This window comes from Acanthopagrus latus, chromosome 4, assembly GCF_904848185.1.
Source record: "Acanthopagrus latus isolate v.2019 chromosome 4, fAcaLat1.1, whole genome shotgun sequence".
Classification (NCBI taxonomy): Eukaryota; Metazoa; Chordata; class Actinopteri; order Spariformes; family Sparidae; genus Acanthopagrus; species Acanthopagrus latus.
Genome location: NC_051042.1, coordinates 15,313,114 through 15,328,530, shown reverse-complemented (window position 1 = coordinate 15,328,530; position 15,417 = coordinate 15,313,114). Strand labels below are relative to the sequence as shown.

The 15,417-nt window shown below is 38.6% G+C and overlaps 1 protein-coding gene across 1 annotated transcript; it reads left to right on the top strand.

Annotated features, from left to right (window-relative positions):
* The first annotated feature begins 4,175 nt into the window (after positions 1 to 4,175).
* Positions 4,176 to 8,799, top strand: psmd14 (proteasome 26S subunit, non-ATPase 14). The gene is made up of 11 exons (XM_037094215.1): positions 4,176 to 4,321; positions 5,224 to 5,279; positions 5,618 to 5,689; positions 5,937 to 6,056; positions 6,240 to 6,310; positions 6,528 to 6,678; positions 6,791 to 6,898; positions 7,301 to 7,375; positions 7,458 to 7,583; positions 8,281 to 8,343; positions 8,626 to 8,799. Exons 2-11 carry the CDS (start codon positions 5,232 to 5,234, stop codon positions 8,722 to 8,724), a joined length of 933 nt encoding a protein of 310 aa, XP_036950110.1. The 5' UTR covers positions 4,176 to 4,321; positions 5,224 to 5,231; the 3' UTR covers positions 8,725 to 8,799.
* The last annotated feature ends 6,618 nt before the right edge of the window (positions 8,800 to 15,417 follow it).

Below are 15,417 nucleotides of genomic sequence, written 5' to 3'. Positions count from 1 at the left end.
TTTCATGCAATGTGCAGCCCGTGTCCTAGAGAATTCATATGGTGTATGTAGATCATGTGACGGGAGCAACATATTGACTCACACGCCAAGAGAACCGTTAATATTTTCATTTTTGAGGGCATTCACGGGATTGATTTGCTTACATGCAGCCTGTAAAAAAAAAAAAAGAAAGAAAAAAGAAAAAGTAAACTAAGCGTTTTCCACACATGGCACATACATTACTCAAGCTGCCGAATGATGACAAAAGAGGAACTATAGCTTTTCTAGCTGTATAGCTTATATATAGCTATAAGCTATAGCATATAGCTTTGTGGGATCGATTCTTTTTGGTGTGCTGTGGATGTTTGGTGTTAAACAGTCTCTCTTCCTAGATTTCTGATCTCCACCGTTTGACCTCCAAGGCCCTTTAGGTTCATTAGGCATTGGCTTAAATAGAGCTTTCAGTTGTTGCACCCACGTTGAGGAACAGCCTCCCTCATTACACCAGGGTCGCATACAATCAATCAAAAGCCATTTAGCTCCATACTATATCCGCCTGTGCATATAGCTCTTTTTCTTGGTATTTAGATCGGATGATGAGCCGCTGTATTTTTCGAGGACACAGAGGTCACGTCTATGATTAAAACATTTTGCTGCTACGATACCACTGAGTTCAAATTGACTAATAATTGTAATGCAGTTCAAGCATCTTTTTATGAATCATCTTCTGTGAAAAAAGTTTTTATATCAGACAACATACGTGGCAGTACCGATACATCGCCAATATCAGCCAATAATACTGGCCAAGCGTTTCATAAATGAAACATAGTAGTTTACATACACTTTACAAGATACAACAATGAAAAAATAAGGTGAAGAATCTGAGCAGCTAAATGACAGTTTTCTTTTTTTAAAGCTGCTGTTATTTTCTGATTAGACTATGTGTTAAATAGCTTTATATTCCAACAGTAATCACTGGTATGGAGTGAGAATGTCTCTCCTCCTTCTGCTCATGTGGTAAAAGAGAAAATACATTTTCTGGTATCCCTGTGCACTTTATCCAATCAGCACAGAGAACGCCATAAAGAGGCGGCCCTGCTTTTCCCAGACAGGACCCCCCTGTTTATCGGCAATGGCGGAACGAGGAAAGCTACCTACTCCAGTGCTCCCAGTGATGACTTACTCCACAAAACAGGCACAGCAAAGAAACATGTTTGAAGACAGGATAAGGGCAAATAGCTGCCGCCAGAATAAGAGAGGAATTGTGCAAGTGTGCCGATGTAGGGAGGAAGGAGGGCGTTGCAAAATGCAAAGCCCCAGCTGAAACGACGACAACGCTTACAGCAGCTTTTATTAGGTTCAGTACCCGATGCAACATCGGACCATGTGTCGCTCAATCTTCTATCTATTCCTGTGTTACTGGGATTTGAAACAGCATTTATTGTGCAGCAACATGACAATTGGATACTGTGGGACAAGACATCACCATACAAAGCATCAGGATCCAAACCTGAGCCACAAGCTCGGCAGCCAAACATTTTTCAAACAGATAGATTTATATTTGAACATGCAACTATTCCAAATATTCAAAATATGCTGAGACTTGAGTTTGACTATTTCACTTAGCGCAAACCATCAAGCTTCCATGTAGAGCTGGAACAAGATGATGCAAAGGAAAAAGTTCATTGCTGTTGGGCCTCATGCACCTTTTTTTTGCCTATGGTGCTTAAATTATGTGACAAACATTGTTTTTGCAAACATGTTAAAACCACAGAGAAACAGACACTTTCGCGGTGTGATACAGTCGTCTTGGTTTCATTTCTGAAAAGGAAACTGGACAATCCCAGCACGGTTTTTGAATTATCGTTTGGACATTTTCATTTAAGAGACTACAGTAAAGAGATGACAGTAATGAAAGGAGAGAGGGGTAATGATGTGCAGCTACCTAGTCGGAATCAGACCACAGACTTTGCAGTGCTGTTTCAAGTGGCTATGTTTATCCAGACAGCTAAAGTAGACAGATTGGTAGAGATGCAGAAGAGAAACTTAAATCTTAAACTACACAAGCACATATGTGGCCCCAGTAGTGTTGGACTTAACTCTCTAGACACACATTTACCTTTCACGTTTATATAAATTCAGCTCATTCTATATTCAAGTACGAACACTTAAGGGCACAAAAGCTGCTCTTGCCGCTAGCAGCCATCCTGCTGCAGGTCCTGCTGGAGATTTATAAAGCGAAGCTAAATCCAAATCCCATCAGGGTGCAGGGAAGCTCTTAAAGCATCACATTTCTTCCCCTTATTTCCTCTGCTGCTAGGATTAAGGTTTCATGCTGGTGTCGTGTTACAAGCTACTTGTGATGTTCTGAAGTCCAATCATTCCTATCTGAATAATCAGCTTCCTAGTCTTTATATAGATTACTTCCTGTGCTATATATATTTCAGTTTGGTATGATTTATTTCTAATCTGATTACATATAAACTGCCCTTTTAGTGACAGGTGAGATTTTATGCAGGATTTAAATTACATTTCACAATTTAAAGATGTGTATTGTGCATCCGTTTGCATTGTATCTTGAACCTAGTCTACTTCAGATGTAACTATCCAATATGCCAAATGATCTGTAGCCTTTGTCCAATTTATCTAGCCATTGTTCATCCAGGTCATTCATCAAAAGAGATTTAGAAATGACTTGAAACAGGAAGAATGAATAGTTTCAGATTGAACCACTAGAAAGTCATTAACCGATCAGAAGCAGAATTCAATGAGGCGACCCAGTCAGCAATAATCATTCACCGAACAATAAACTCAGTCAACTTCCAGAGAAGCTAACGACAGTTTGCTTCCTGTATTGTTCTGACTCTGATCGCTTACATCAGATCCTTTACTGCAGGATGTATACCTGCTAAAGTGTCATTACAAGAGACTGCATTAAACTGCGTCAGCAATAATCTGACAGAAATTAGATGAACACTGAAGGCACTGGGTCCAAAGGCAAAATTAATAATATATGCCGTATGTTGGTTAACTCTCAGTAGAAGCTAGTTTAGCCCATCATAAGGATGACTGAGGATGCTGAACGTATTGAATCATGTCGAGGTAGTGGGAGTTTCTGCGGGTGTGGAGAGGGAGGGACTGAGGAATGTGGATGATTATCAGCCCCTTCCTCATCAACTGAGGAATTAGGGAATTTGAAGTTCCCACTGACTGCCTCAGCACATTATCTGACTGGTCTGGCTGGTCACTGATGCCGGTAACTTTGCAGGATGAGATTGTACAAGTTGTTCTGCTGGATTGTCAACTGTATCAGTAAAGAATAGATGAAAGTCAACAGAGAAGGTTTTTTTTTTCTTCACAAGGCCAGTGATGGTGTGGTTTGGCTCCGAGTTTGTGGCTCCTCAGGGAATAATGAAATGCTTGCATGTTGAAATATGAGAAACCACACAAACATCACAGCTGCTTTCACTCTTTTTTAGTATCAAAAAGGAAATGCTGCGTATTACTTTCATATCAAGATAACACCAGTACTGAGAGCTCTTGCAGGCAAGGTCAGAGTGCAATTTAACATTTAATTTAACTATTCTAATCTAAGATTGAATAGTTGATTAGTAAAACATGGACTTAAATATACCAGTAATATGGAAATGTTAGTTTTAGTATGTGAGTCAGTAAAAGTGATTTGTGTAGCACCTTTCACAGATACAAAATCTCAAAGTCCTTTACATTATTCAGGATTTACATTAGCTTGAATATATATATATATATATATATATATATATATATATATATATATATATATATATATATATATATATATATATATATATATATATATATAAATTAGGGTAAAGACACATAAACAAAGGAGGAAGTAAAACTCATGAGATTTTATAAATTATACAGAGGAGGTTCACCACCAGTCTCCTCAAAATAGGACACCTTCATTCAGGTCTACCTAGAAAGCATTATGCAGTTCATGTAAAAACTTTGCCTAAAACATCACAAGTTGAAAAATATTCCTGCATCTGCACTGATATAACTGCATCCTATAAGACAATAAGTATAAATTTATAATTATCATTTTCATCATTAACATTAGTTGTCGTATGCTAGCAGTAGCAGCAGTATGTGTATCGAGTAAAATGGCTTTGGCGCCTCCTTGTGTCTGGTCAGGACTTTTCAGTCGGCAGGCGGGCCGCAACAAAACACGTCATCTGTGCGACGGAAGTAGTTTGTGTAAAGAAAAAAGACAATTCTGGCTGATTCATTGTAGGCAGTCGGTTTGATTCGACAGAACATAAAACAGAGTTTTCTGAACTTCCAAAGGGTTTGACAACAGGTAAGCAGACCTACAGCTTTAGCACAGTCAGTAGCTTTAATGAAATACGGTGAGGTGGACTTAACGTTAGCGGTGATAATTTGTTGCTGCTTTTGTGCGCGAGCTGAGGCTAAGCATGAGTAGGCTAACCGGACGCTAACGCTTTGGGTAACGTTACCTGCCACTCAAATAATCCAGGGAACTGGTGTCACTTAATGCTACATTTACCAATTGGTTTAACGCTAAAGACAATACACACTTAACGATAATTAGAATCAAAGATAAATGTACGGGTATCTGGCTGTTGTTGCTGTGTTGACGTGACTATGGATAAATATGCTAACTTGGCTAACTGAAGCTAACTGGCTATTTGGTTGCTAAATTCAGTTTACTTTAAGATTTCTACGGATCCTATAATAACGTTACAGCAATAATGCCCCTATATGAATACATTGACCCACGGCATGTTTCATAGACCAAAATGTCCAAATTTAGGCCATAATTTCAACACATATTTTGAAACTCCCCGGAAAATGCTGAAAGTCGATATAACGCTGGTTATTAAATACAAAGTTGAAGTAGATCATGTTTATCAGTAAACGCTTACGATACCTGTCAAGTCTCTTCGTAGAGAAAAGTTCAAGGAAATTATAACCATGACCCATACACAGATTGCCTGTAGTTGTCACTATAGTTTGATTTTAAAGTAAAGACCTCCGAGTCCAGTCCCCTCTGTGCATATTTTGACATCTTTGTACAGAATCTAACTTAAAATGTTCTTGGTTTAGTTACAGCTTATCTTGTGAAGGACTTGTGAAAAATAAAAAAAAGTGTCTCTTTTATTTATGACAGTATTACAGGTTGCTGGTCAGCTTTATAGTGTGAAGTTAAGCTAATGTCATTATCGTGTATTTGTTTGACAGATCCTGATATGGACCGGCTGCTGAGGCTCGGAGGTGGGATGCCAGGGCTTGGCCAGGTAACACAGTGTTTGAATTGTCCATAGATAAAGAACATAAACAATAACGATGTTTAGGCCCAAACAATCCAAGCTTAATCTTGAGGTCTTATTTAATAAGATTTACAAAACATTTGATGGGATAAACTAATACTTCTGCCCATAGCACATTTTGGATCCATGTTTGCACAAATCTGCCAAGCCATCATACCACACTATTGAAAGATAATAAGTGATAACCCATTATACAGTACATGCAATAAAATTCTGAACAATTGTTGTATTGTAATGAAAAATCTGAGCACCTGCTGAATTTGAAAGACCTCATCTGACAAATAAACTTGGTTTTGATTCCTCAGGGCCCCCCGACAGATGCACCTGCTGTGGACACAGCAGAGCAGGTGTACATCTCCTCTCTGGCCCTGCTCAAGGTAATCACACTTCATCTGCTTTAACACGTCATTTTTAACGTGTGTGTATATATGTATATGTGTGTATATATGTATATGTGTGTGTGTGTGTGTGTGTGTATATATATATATATATATATATATATATATATATATATATATATATATATATATATATATATATATATATATATATATATATATATATATAATATATAAAAAAATAACATTTCTGTACTTTTTGTCTCATGTGTTTGCTCCACACCAGATGTTGAAGCACGGGCGTGCTGGTGTACCAATGGAGGTCATGGGACTGATGCTGGGAGAATTTGTTGATGACTACACAGTGCGAGTGATCGATGTGTTTGCCATGCCCCAGTCAGGAACAGTATGTATCCTAATATATACAACTTTGTGGCCAATATAGGAAATACTTAATCTAATCCCCATGACATAGTCAGTAAAGCTGACTTATTCTTGTTTGCTGTATGTAGTGGGAGAGTACATTTGTTAAATGCTGGTTTTGACAATTTTACAACAAGTTTCATGGTGTAAAATTTCTTCTTCACAGGGTGTGAGTGTTGAAGCCGTGGACCCGGTCTTCCAGGCCAAAATGTTGGACATGCTGAAGCAGACTGGCAGGTAAAACTATCAACACATATCTACAACTACACTATTTAGAAAATAATCAGTGTTTATTTGCCTGCATTGCCTTAAAAATATTGGAATGTACTTGTAAAAATGATACTGTAGCTGTTTTCGTGTTAATTTAAGGTTGAGTTGTATAATGAAACCTCATATAGTCGACGAGCATCAAAATTCTTGGCTAAATTTTTATTTATTTTTTGCTGTTCATCAGACCAGAGATGGTGGTGGGATGGTACCACAGTCACCCTGGTTTTGGCTGTTGGTTGTCTGGTGTGGACATCAACACACAGCAGAGCTTCGAGGCCCTGTCAGAGCGCGCTGTGGCAGTGGTGGTTGATCCCATTCAGAGCGTCAAAGGAAAGGTAAAGATGTGTGGCTGCTGCAGAAGTACCTTGTATCTAGATCTGTTAAGTAATGATAATTAATTGTGAATCCAAAGTGACCAATTCAATAAACCGCCCCTCTTTTCTACAGGTTGTTATTGATGCCTTCAGACTGATAAATGCCAACATGATGGTGCTGGGTCATGAACCAAGACAAACCACATCAAACCTGGGTCATCTGAACAAGCCTTCAATCCAGGTAACACATTGGAAATTACATCATCACCATAGTTTCAGGAGAATTTCTTTTAAAAGACCTTGAATGTTTTGATTGGTCTTTCCCCACCTCCCAATGAGGAGGAGCAGAGTTTCATCCTAATGGCTGCTTGAGTCAAATTAGGTTTAATTTCTGCTGATTGTCAGTTTTCTTTGACATAAGTGGACAGATAAGCATCACATCAGAATTCACCTTGTTACAGTGAGAGAAAACTCACACTTCTCATGTCTCAATATTAAACTACTTTAATGTGACTCAATCCTCTGTTTTTGTCAAAAATCCAGTTTGGCATATTGGTGCTAATTTTTGGGACTTTTCTGTCAACACAGAGGTATTTTGTGTGTTACTTCTTCATATACTGAACATTTGATTTCATGTTTTCAGGCTCTGATTCATGGACTAAACAGACATTATTACTCCATCACCATCAATTACAGGAAAAATGAGCTGGAACAAAAGGTTTGAGAGTGCACTCATCACACAAGGATTTTTGGAGTGTTCTGAACAGAGCATAAGAAAAATAACTTGAATGATTCTTCAGATGCTGTTGAACCTGCACAAGAAGAGCTGGATGGAGGGTCTGACCCTGCAGGACTACAGTGAGCACTGCAAGCTCAATGAGACCATTGTCAAGGAGATGCTGGAGCTGGCTAAGAACTACAATAAGGTACAACGTTTAGACCGTATCCATAATTTTAGCATTATGTATTTATTCATCAATTTAAAACAATCAAAACAACTAACAGCAATTAAAATGGCATACAATGAACAATACAACATTTTATCTAACCTTTTTATGATAAAATATTTAATGAAGTATTCTAACAATTGATTTAAAATGTGCGCTATATTTTATTCATAGGACTAACATATTATTTATTGTTGTTCTTGACTCAGTTAACTGATACAAACTTTCATTAAAGAGCAACACAACTTTGTACTGTTTCACTTGGTTCATATTTGAAGGATCCTTCTAAGTAGCCTCCTTTCTAGCTTCAAAAACTGTGGAGACTTAATTCCCCTCTGACGACAGCTTGTGGAATCAGTCATGGAAATATATTCATCACATTAGCATTTCAGAGCATGTAATATTACCCTAATATTTTAATGATTACTTTTTAGAGTTTGACTTTCTTTTCCAAAACTACTAGTGCACCTTTAAAAAAAAAAAAAAAATCTTGCTGCATAATCTCGTTATATAGGGAATAAAGAGCATGATATTAATGGATCGCTGCTCCATCACCACATTCAGTTGTTCAGCACAAAACCTGTAAAAAGCATTGCATGCATTTAAGTAAGCGCGCAGTGCCTGCTCCTGTCGTGCTCCTCTGCAGTTTTAAGACACTGTTGTGTTTCCACCCCAGGCTGTTGAAGAGGAGGACAAAATGACCCCAGAACAGCTGGCAATCAAGAATGTTGGAAAACAGGTAACAATCTTGTTTTATTTAATTATTGCATGACAAAAATGTATACATAAAAGTTAGTGTGATTGGTGTTGCTTAGAGGTAAAAGAAAGAGAGAATGAGTCAGATTGTGTGGACATGTCTGTACGAGCAGAGATCGCGTCACTTTGTCATTAAAGTTTCCTGAAGGTAGCTGAAACTAGACTTGTCAGAACTCGTGTGAAACATAGTCACCACAAAATCACGTCTCACCGTTGTTGTTTTTTGTCTGTTTTCTTCTCTAATGTTATTCTGTCCTTCTTGCAGGATCCCAAGAGGCACTTGGAGGAGCATGTAGATGTTTTAATGACATCCAACATTGTTCAGTGCCTAGCTGCCATGTTGGATACGGTCGTTTTCCAGTGATGGCCCTGTGTGAATAACTGTTAATATTGCAACCCTTGTTTTCTTTTATATAAAATAAATGTATGTTGAAATGAAGACTTTTCTGGTTTGAGTTGGAGTTCTCCTTTGTCAGTATGAGTAACAAATGCATCATTAACAGGTAACAGCTTTGTTCCACAATTTTATCAACACTTCTATGCCTATCTGGATGAATTCTTTACAAGAGGAAACATACCTCATTTTATTTTTTTTACTCTTCAGTCGTTATAGAATGAAAGTACACTTTGGCGTTGTGTTTAAAGGTAGGACAAAGAGCTGCATCAGCTGCTCTTGGACTGATGTAATAGCCATCATAACCACTGGGTGGTGCAAGAGCTGCAATGTACATGGACAAAAACAAGGAGTTGTGATGAAGATGGAGAATATCGAATCACAACAGTTTAATTTTCAAACAGGCTTGGTTGTTTCTGTTGAAGGTGATGTCACTTCAAGATTTTATACAACATTTCAGCCCAGTTATTGTTTGAGAGTTAAGTGGACTTCTGAGAATTATTTGACAGTTTTGTGGAGTTTGATTTAACAGTTGGCAGGGAAACACCCTGGGCTCTGTTGCCAAAGATGACAGTCTTAATATCCTCTTAACTGTGTCCACTGTAAACTGTTACTGCTCCTCTGGTTGTTGACACACAGCATGGCTCTTCAACTTGCTGTGTTTGCATATCACAACTGGGATTCCTTCCTCTTTCTCTGTTGCATACATTAGCACATAGTTTTAAGAAATAAGATGAGCAATGATTTCATTTTGTCCTGTTTGGGGTAAAAAGGGGCGACTCAGCAAGACTGAACTGTCCTTTTGTCAGTTTATTTATGTGTAAATGTACAGCAGACAGATTTTGAAGTGAGTAATCATCATCAGTGATGACATGACAAACCTTTATTCAGATATAGTTCCACAGAATAGCATACACTGGACCTAATGTGATCTACTTCAACCAAGGAAGAACAAATCAAAAGGGAAAAACATTAACATGAAATGAATAATTCTTATATTCTGCAACACAAACTATATTGTTTACGAATCACTTGGATGAACATACCTTGATTGAGAAGGAGCTTATCCAACTGAGTGTTTTCCTGTGAGAGGAGGCATGTTCTCATGATCGGAGCAGCAGCCGACATCCCTCTCAGTTTATTACAGTTTGAAGGGAAGAAAAGTTTCCATAATGGGTTCACAGGATCTCAGCCAGAGATACAGCTCTTATTGCAGTGACAGTTGAGAACACGGAGCATATGGTCTTTCTCCGCCCTGTCCAGTGTATACTAACTTGACAGAGAGTTATGGCAGATGTGGCCCCCTGCCATTAAATCAGCCTAAAGGGTCCTCAGGTTACATCATTTTTTTAAAAAAATTTTTGTCCCTGAATGAATTCTTCACAACCCACTCAGGACAAAATTGGCTTTCTCTCTGAGCACAGTCTGACAAATGTGAACGTTCAGGGCTGTGAAATGAAACACCTCTCTATGGGAATGACAGAGTGGGCCCCGCCACTGTCCACAAGGTAAATTCATAGCCTAAAGCTCGAGAGATAAAAAGATTGTGTAACATAAATCAAAAAGGGTTTTACAGAGGGAATATTAAAACGCTTTCAAAAGCATGTTTTAATAATAATAAATACTTGTAACAAGGCTCATATTAGTCATTTATAATAACTCCAAGTTTCTCTTTGCCATTTACTTCATGAACAGCACAAAAGAATTATCAGAAAAATGAACTCGAGTATCAAATTAACAAATATCAATTGTGCAGAATGCATTTAGTGACATTACTGGATTGGTGCTACAGATGCAGAACAATGTTTTAGTGCTGTAGCTCGTTGAATTTGAGCTTATTTGAACCAATTCTGTTGTGTTATATAAGGGACAATAATTCATATTTTTGTGAACGGATTTTTGATGCAAAATCTTACGCTGCAAAATGGCTCGTGACTATAACTGTGAAGAAAATCTAGCTGAATTTAAAAAAACAACAACAAAAAAGCATGATTTCCATCTAGAATGTAGTGGAGTAGAAATATAAATGTAAACCAGTATGTAGTGTTTTTAAGATGACAGGGGTCAGAAATGTTTTAAGAAATGTGAAAATAAGAGTCATTCATGTTTCTTCCCTGCAAAAATTTAATTGCCTCCTTTCAAATTTCATCACTTCCCTCCCTGTAAGTTTATCTATTTATCTCTAAATATGCAACTATTTTATAAAAAGATAAGCGAGGATATGCATTTAACACCGCATTTGTTTCTCTCTATCTTTGTATGAACCCAATAGAGGAAGCTAAACCAAGATGTTGGGTTTACAGTATAAGGAACACTGAAGAAAGATGAAAAACCTTAAAAGCAGTGTTTGAAAATAGTGATTCTCAGTGATTGCATTTGCTGCAAGCTCTAAAAATTATGCAGAGCTTTTCTGCGTGTGCACATTGTATTGTGTGGTCACGTGTCGCCTCCATTGTGTGTTTAAAGTGCTGAATTGCCACACGGTGTTTTCATTCTAGCCAGCTAAAATCACGGAGACGTTTCCAGACAAGGTCTATCCTGTTTTAAAATGTCAGGCGATGTCTCACTGAGATTACGGCCTCAAATGAAGCCAGCGTGTGTTCTGCATAGAGACCATATGAGACGGCAACAACAACAACAACACAATGTTATCTTTCTGGAGCCCTGACAAGAGACTTCCCCCTCCAAAAAAAAAAAAAAATACCACTGTAGCACACAAGTCTGATCTAGCTTTTAGATTAGATAAGTCCAGAAAACACAACATAGCTGTGAGTGTTATACAACCAGCCGATCCTTTGGGGTTTGACTTGGTTAGACATCTTTCTTCCACCTGTGCAAATCAACCAATTTCTTCTCTTGCTCATTGCATTGAGGCACAACGGGGAACCCACGTATCTCAAGATCCCTTGCAGAACACTTGCTGTGTGTTTTTCTGCCTGCTCTCTTGTGGCAAACCACTTCCAAGCAGATGAGTTAAAGGAGGAGGCCGCGAGCAAGACAGGGGCTTTAATAAAAGCTGGTGCTGTTTGGTGTGGTTTTAAGAGGACAGATTACTCCCATGAGGCCACGGCCAAGTAGACAACCCTCTGGCCCCGCCTCAGTGGACGGGAGCCAGAGGATGACAGAGTTGAGGCTTTTTAAGTGTTTGCGCTCACAGATGAACATTTAAAAGACTCATAAAACGTGAACATCGTGGCTAGAAAACATGCAGATAAGCCAATTTTTGTTTCATTTTGAAGAGCTGAAAAATTCCTTGCTGCTGAGTCAGCATGTAATGAAGCGGGGAGGCACGACGAATCCAAAACGATTTGTATGAGACCCTCAGCTTTTTGAGTTTTAAAGCTCATTCTTGACCTTGGAATAATGCTGTTGACAAAACACAGCCCATTTGTCAGCTGCTCCGGAGCCTTTGATCATATTACGTGATCTTCACCGCCAGGGCTTGGCTCTTGGGACGCTGGTGGAGAGCGATCTATCTCAGTCACTCTTAGATGGATTGCCAAGGAGATAAATCCTAACGACTTGTTTCTCCAGTGCCACCATACAGGAATAACTTTGCAAGTACCAGCAAAACTCAAAAATTCCCATCATCCTCAGTTATCCTTGTGTTTGGTGCTGATTAGCAAATGTGCGTATGCTGACATGCTAAACAAATATGGCGAACACTGTTAATATTATTGTAACCACTTATGGTGGCTGTAGGGAGCGTGTGGTCCACTAATCAGGGGGGTCACTGGTTCAATCCCCCGCTCCTCCACTCTTCATTTCAAAGCACACTAATGTGACTGTGCCATTGGTGTGCTGGTGTGTATCAGATGAAACGAAAAACAGAGCAAGATTTACCCCAAAAATGACACTTCAGTCTTTAAGATGAGGAACAATAAACCCCTTTCCCTTCCCGAAACCCACTGTCCCCTCTTACCCTACTACTGAGTTTCAAGTTGTTGTTGTTCATAATAATGATAATAATAATGATAATTAATGGAGTCTGACATAAATAATAATATGGAAGATGATCGCAATAAAGCCTTGTTGTTGTAAGCATATTAACATGCCAACATTAGTGATTAGTACAGTCTCAAAGCCTTATAATAACATGAACATTTTTTTTTTACCAAATACTTCAGTATCAGTATTATGACAATATTGTGTGATTGACTGTTGGTATTTTAACCAAACATCAACACAATGAGATTATTGATAAATAATGGCCAGTAATGTGGATGCACTGACTAGGTGGGTAATAGAACAAGTTAAACAGCCTGGTAATTAAAAAAAATAATCTAAAAACAGACATAATGCAGCCATTAAAACCAGGAAAAGACAACACTAATGCTATATTATGATTTAACAATATCCAAATCTAAGAAGATTCAAAGTCTCATACCATGACAACAATAAAATATTGATATATATTCCCTCGCCCCAATAGGTCATTTAAATGCTGAGAAAAAATTGTGATTATTAGAACATCTACATTTACATGACCAATGGCAAACTATATCTATGAAGACTCAAAAGCTCTAGAAAAGCTAATAAACTTGAGACGAGATTGCTTTGCGTCTCTTTCCTCTGCACAGTGATTTGGCGTAAGGACTGTGCATACTGGACTGCATATGTGAGAAAGTATATATTATTTCTGCTTGTCCATCGTTGCACTTGTATGTGAATTTTTGCATGTGTTCTCTGCACATCTGGAGCTGCATGTCCTTGGGGTAATAAACACTCACTCGTCATTCCAGATCTGCTTTCACACAGTCTCTATGGAGCACTTACAGCACCCCAACTGTATTCCACCTTTCCTCACTTTGCTGGACCGTTTGGGTATTTTAGAGCAATGCAATCTGCCAGCCAGCTGTGTTATATCAGTTTAGAGTCTGACTCCCTTCTTGTGCACCCTGCCCCACCAGTCAGAGTGCCCTTAACCTGCAAAGATCCTCACACTCTAAACACATCTGTCCGGCCAAGAAATGAACAGCTCTGCACTCTCTGCTTAGTTCAGCTGAGGTTTAGTGGGCAGCTCATACCTGCTGTGTTTTCTGGCAAATAGTAAATGTATACAACACATGAAAAATGGTGCCTGCTACTGTAAAAGGGGGCATGACATGCGTGGAATGCCGACTGTATTTGTATTCAGCTCTGAATCAAACTCAGAACCAGACAGAACACGTAGATCATCGTTTGAACAGTCGGTAATTGTCTGCACAGCTAACCTCGCACAACAAAACCAGAAGTATGAACGCATGAATGAATGGCAGAGATGGCAAAGTAGTGATGATGCCTCTCGCGTGCCTCTTCAACCGTGTTTCACGTCAGGAATTCTTGTGGTGTGACAGTGATTTCTTCCTTAAAAGGGGTGAATGAAAGCAAGTGGAGCTTTGTCACCAGGCAGAATATTTTTAAAGGGTGACAAATAAAAAGGATCTCGGGCAGGTTAAAAAGCCTTGAGACCCACACATTAAAAACACATCACTAATAAGACAAAACATAGTTTGAAAAGTGCTTCTGGGTGCTTATAACTTCCCGAAGCTGAAAAGTTCTCCCTCTTTTCCTGAACGTGTTTAAGGAGCGTCTGATCCATATTTAGTAAAGCAGTGAAACAATGGACCATTTCCATGAACAGAGGGTTTAAAAGTCACAGTGCTTGTTCTGGCCTTTTTAGACAGAGTGTGACCTGCTCTGACCCCAACCCACAGTCATGATTCATCACTCTTCAACCAATCCATACTTTTTTCAGCCATATACAGTTGAGGTATAAAAATATGAATGAAATGAAACAGAAACAGCATCAGGAACCATTAGTCAACTTAGACAGCTTTGTTTGTTTTCAACTTTCGACCTTGGGTTGAGTTTGTTTTTAGGAGTTTCCAGGTCCAATAATTAACTCTCAAGTTCAAAATTAGTAGCACTCGATTGTTGTCTTTTGTGAGTCCATGTATTGAAAGATGTACCGATCAAATCTAGGACTGATAGCAGACACCTGTCATGTGTTTCATCTTGTTTTTGGTGCGGCCATCCTTTAATTACCGCCACCAATGAGGTTATTTATTCATTTTTTTACCTGTCACCGTTTGTTGGTTGGTTGGTTTGTGGGCAGGATTACACAAAATCTAATGAGCAAATTTCCACAAAACTTGGATGGATAATGGATCTCGGCCCAGAATAGACCCCCATTAACTTTCGGTGTGGATCCAGGAACTTCTGATTTTTTAAACATTGTGAGATGTTATTTTTTTGGTATGGTGTATTGCTGCAGCATCATCCTTTTCACACTTTGTCCTCAACGCTCCAATTTATCTACAGACTGAGACATCTTGCCTCTGTTCAATCTTTGGTGAGAGTTGCACATTTGCATTACTTAATGGGAAGGTTTAAGAGCAAGGTAGTGTGATCTAAAACAACGCTACAGCAGTAGCAACTATTTGTCTGCTGACTGTCTTGAGTGCATATATATTAATATATAGGTAAACTGTTGAAGGTCTAAGTACTGAAACATTGTTGTCAAACTTAATTGCAAATGAAGTATACAGTGTGTGGGAGTCTTTTTCCTGTTTTTTCTATTTTTTTTTTTTTGGGGGGGGCGTCTTATATGGCTTTATTAAATGGACAGCTCAGAGATGACAGGAAACAGGATGAGAAGGGTGGGGGGGCGTTGCCATACAA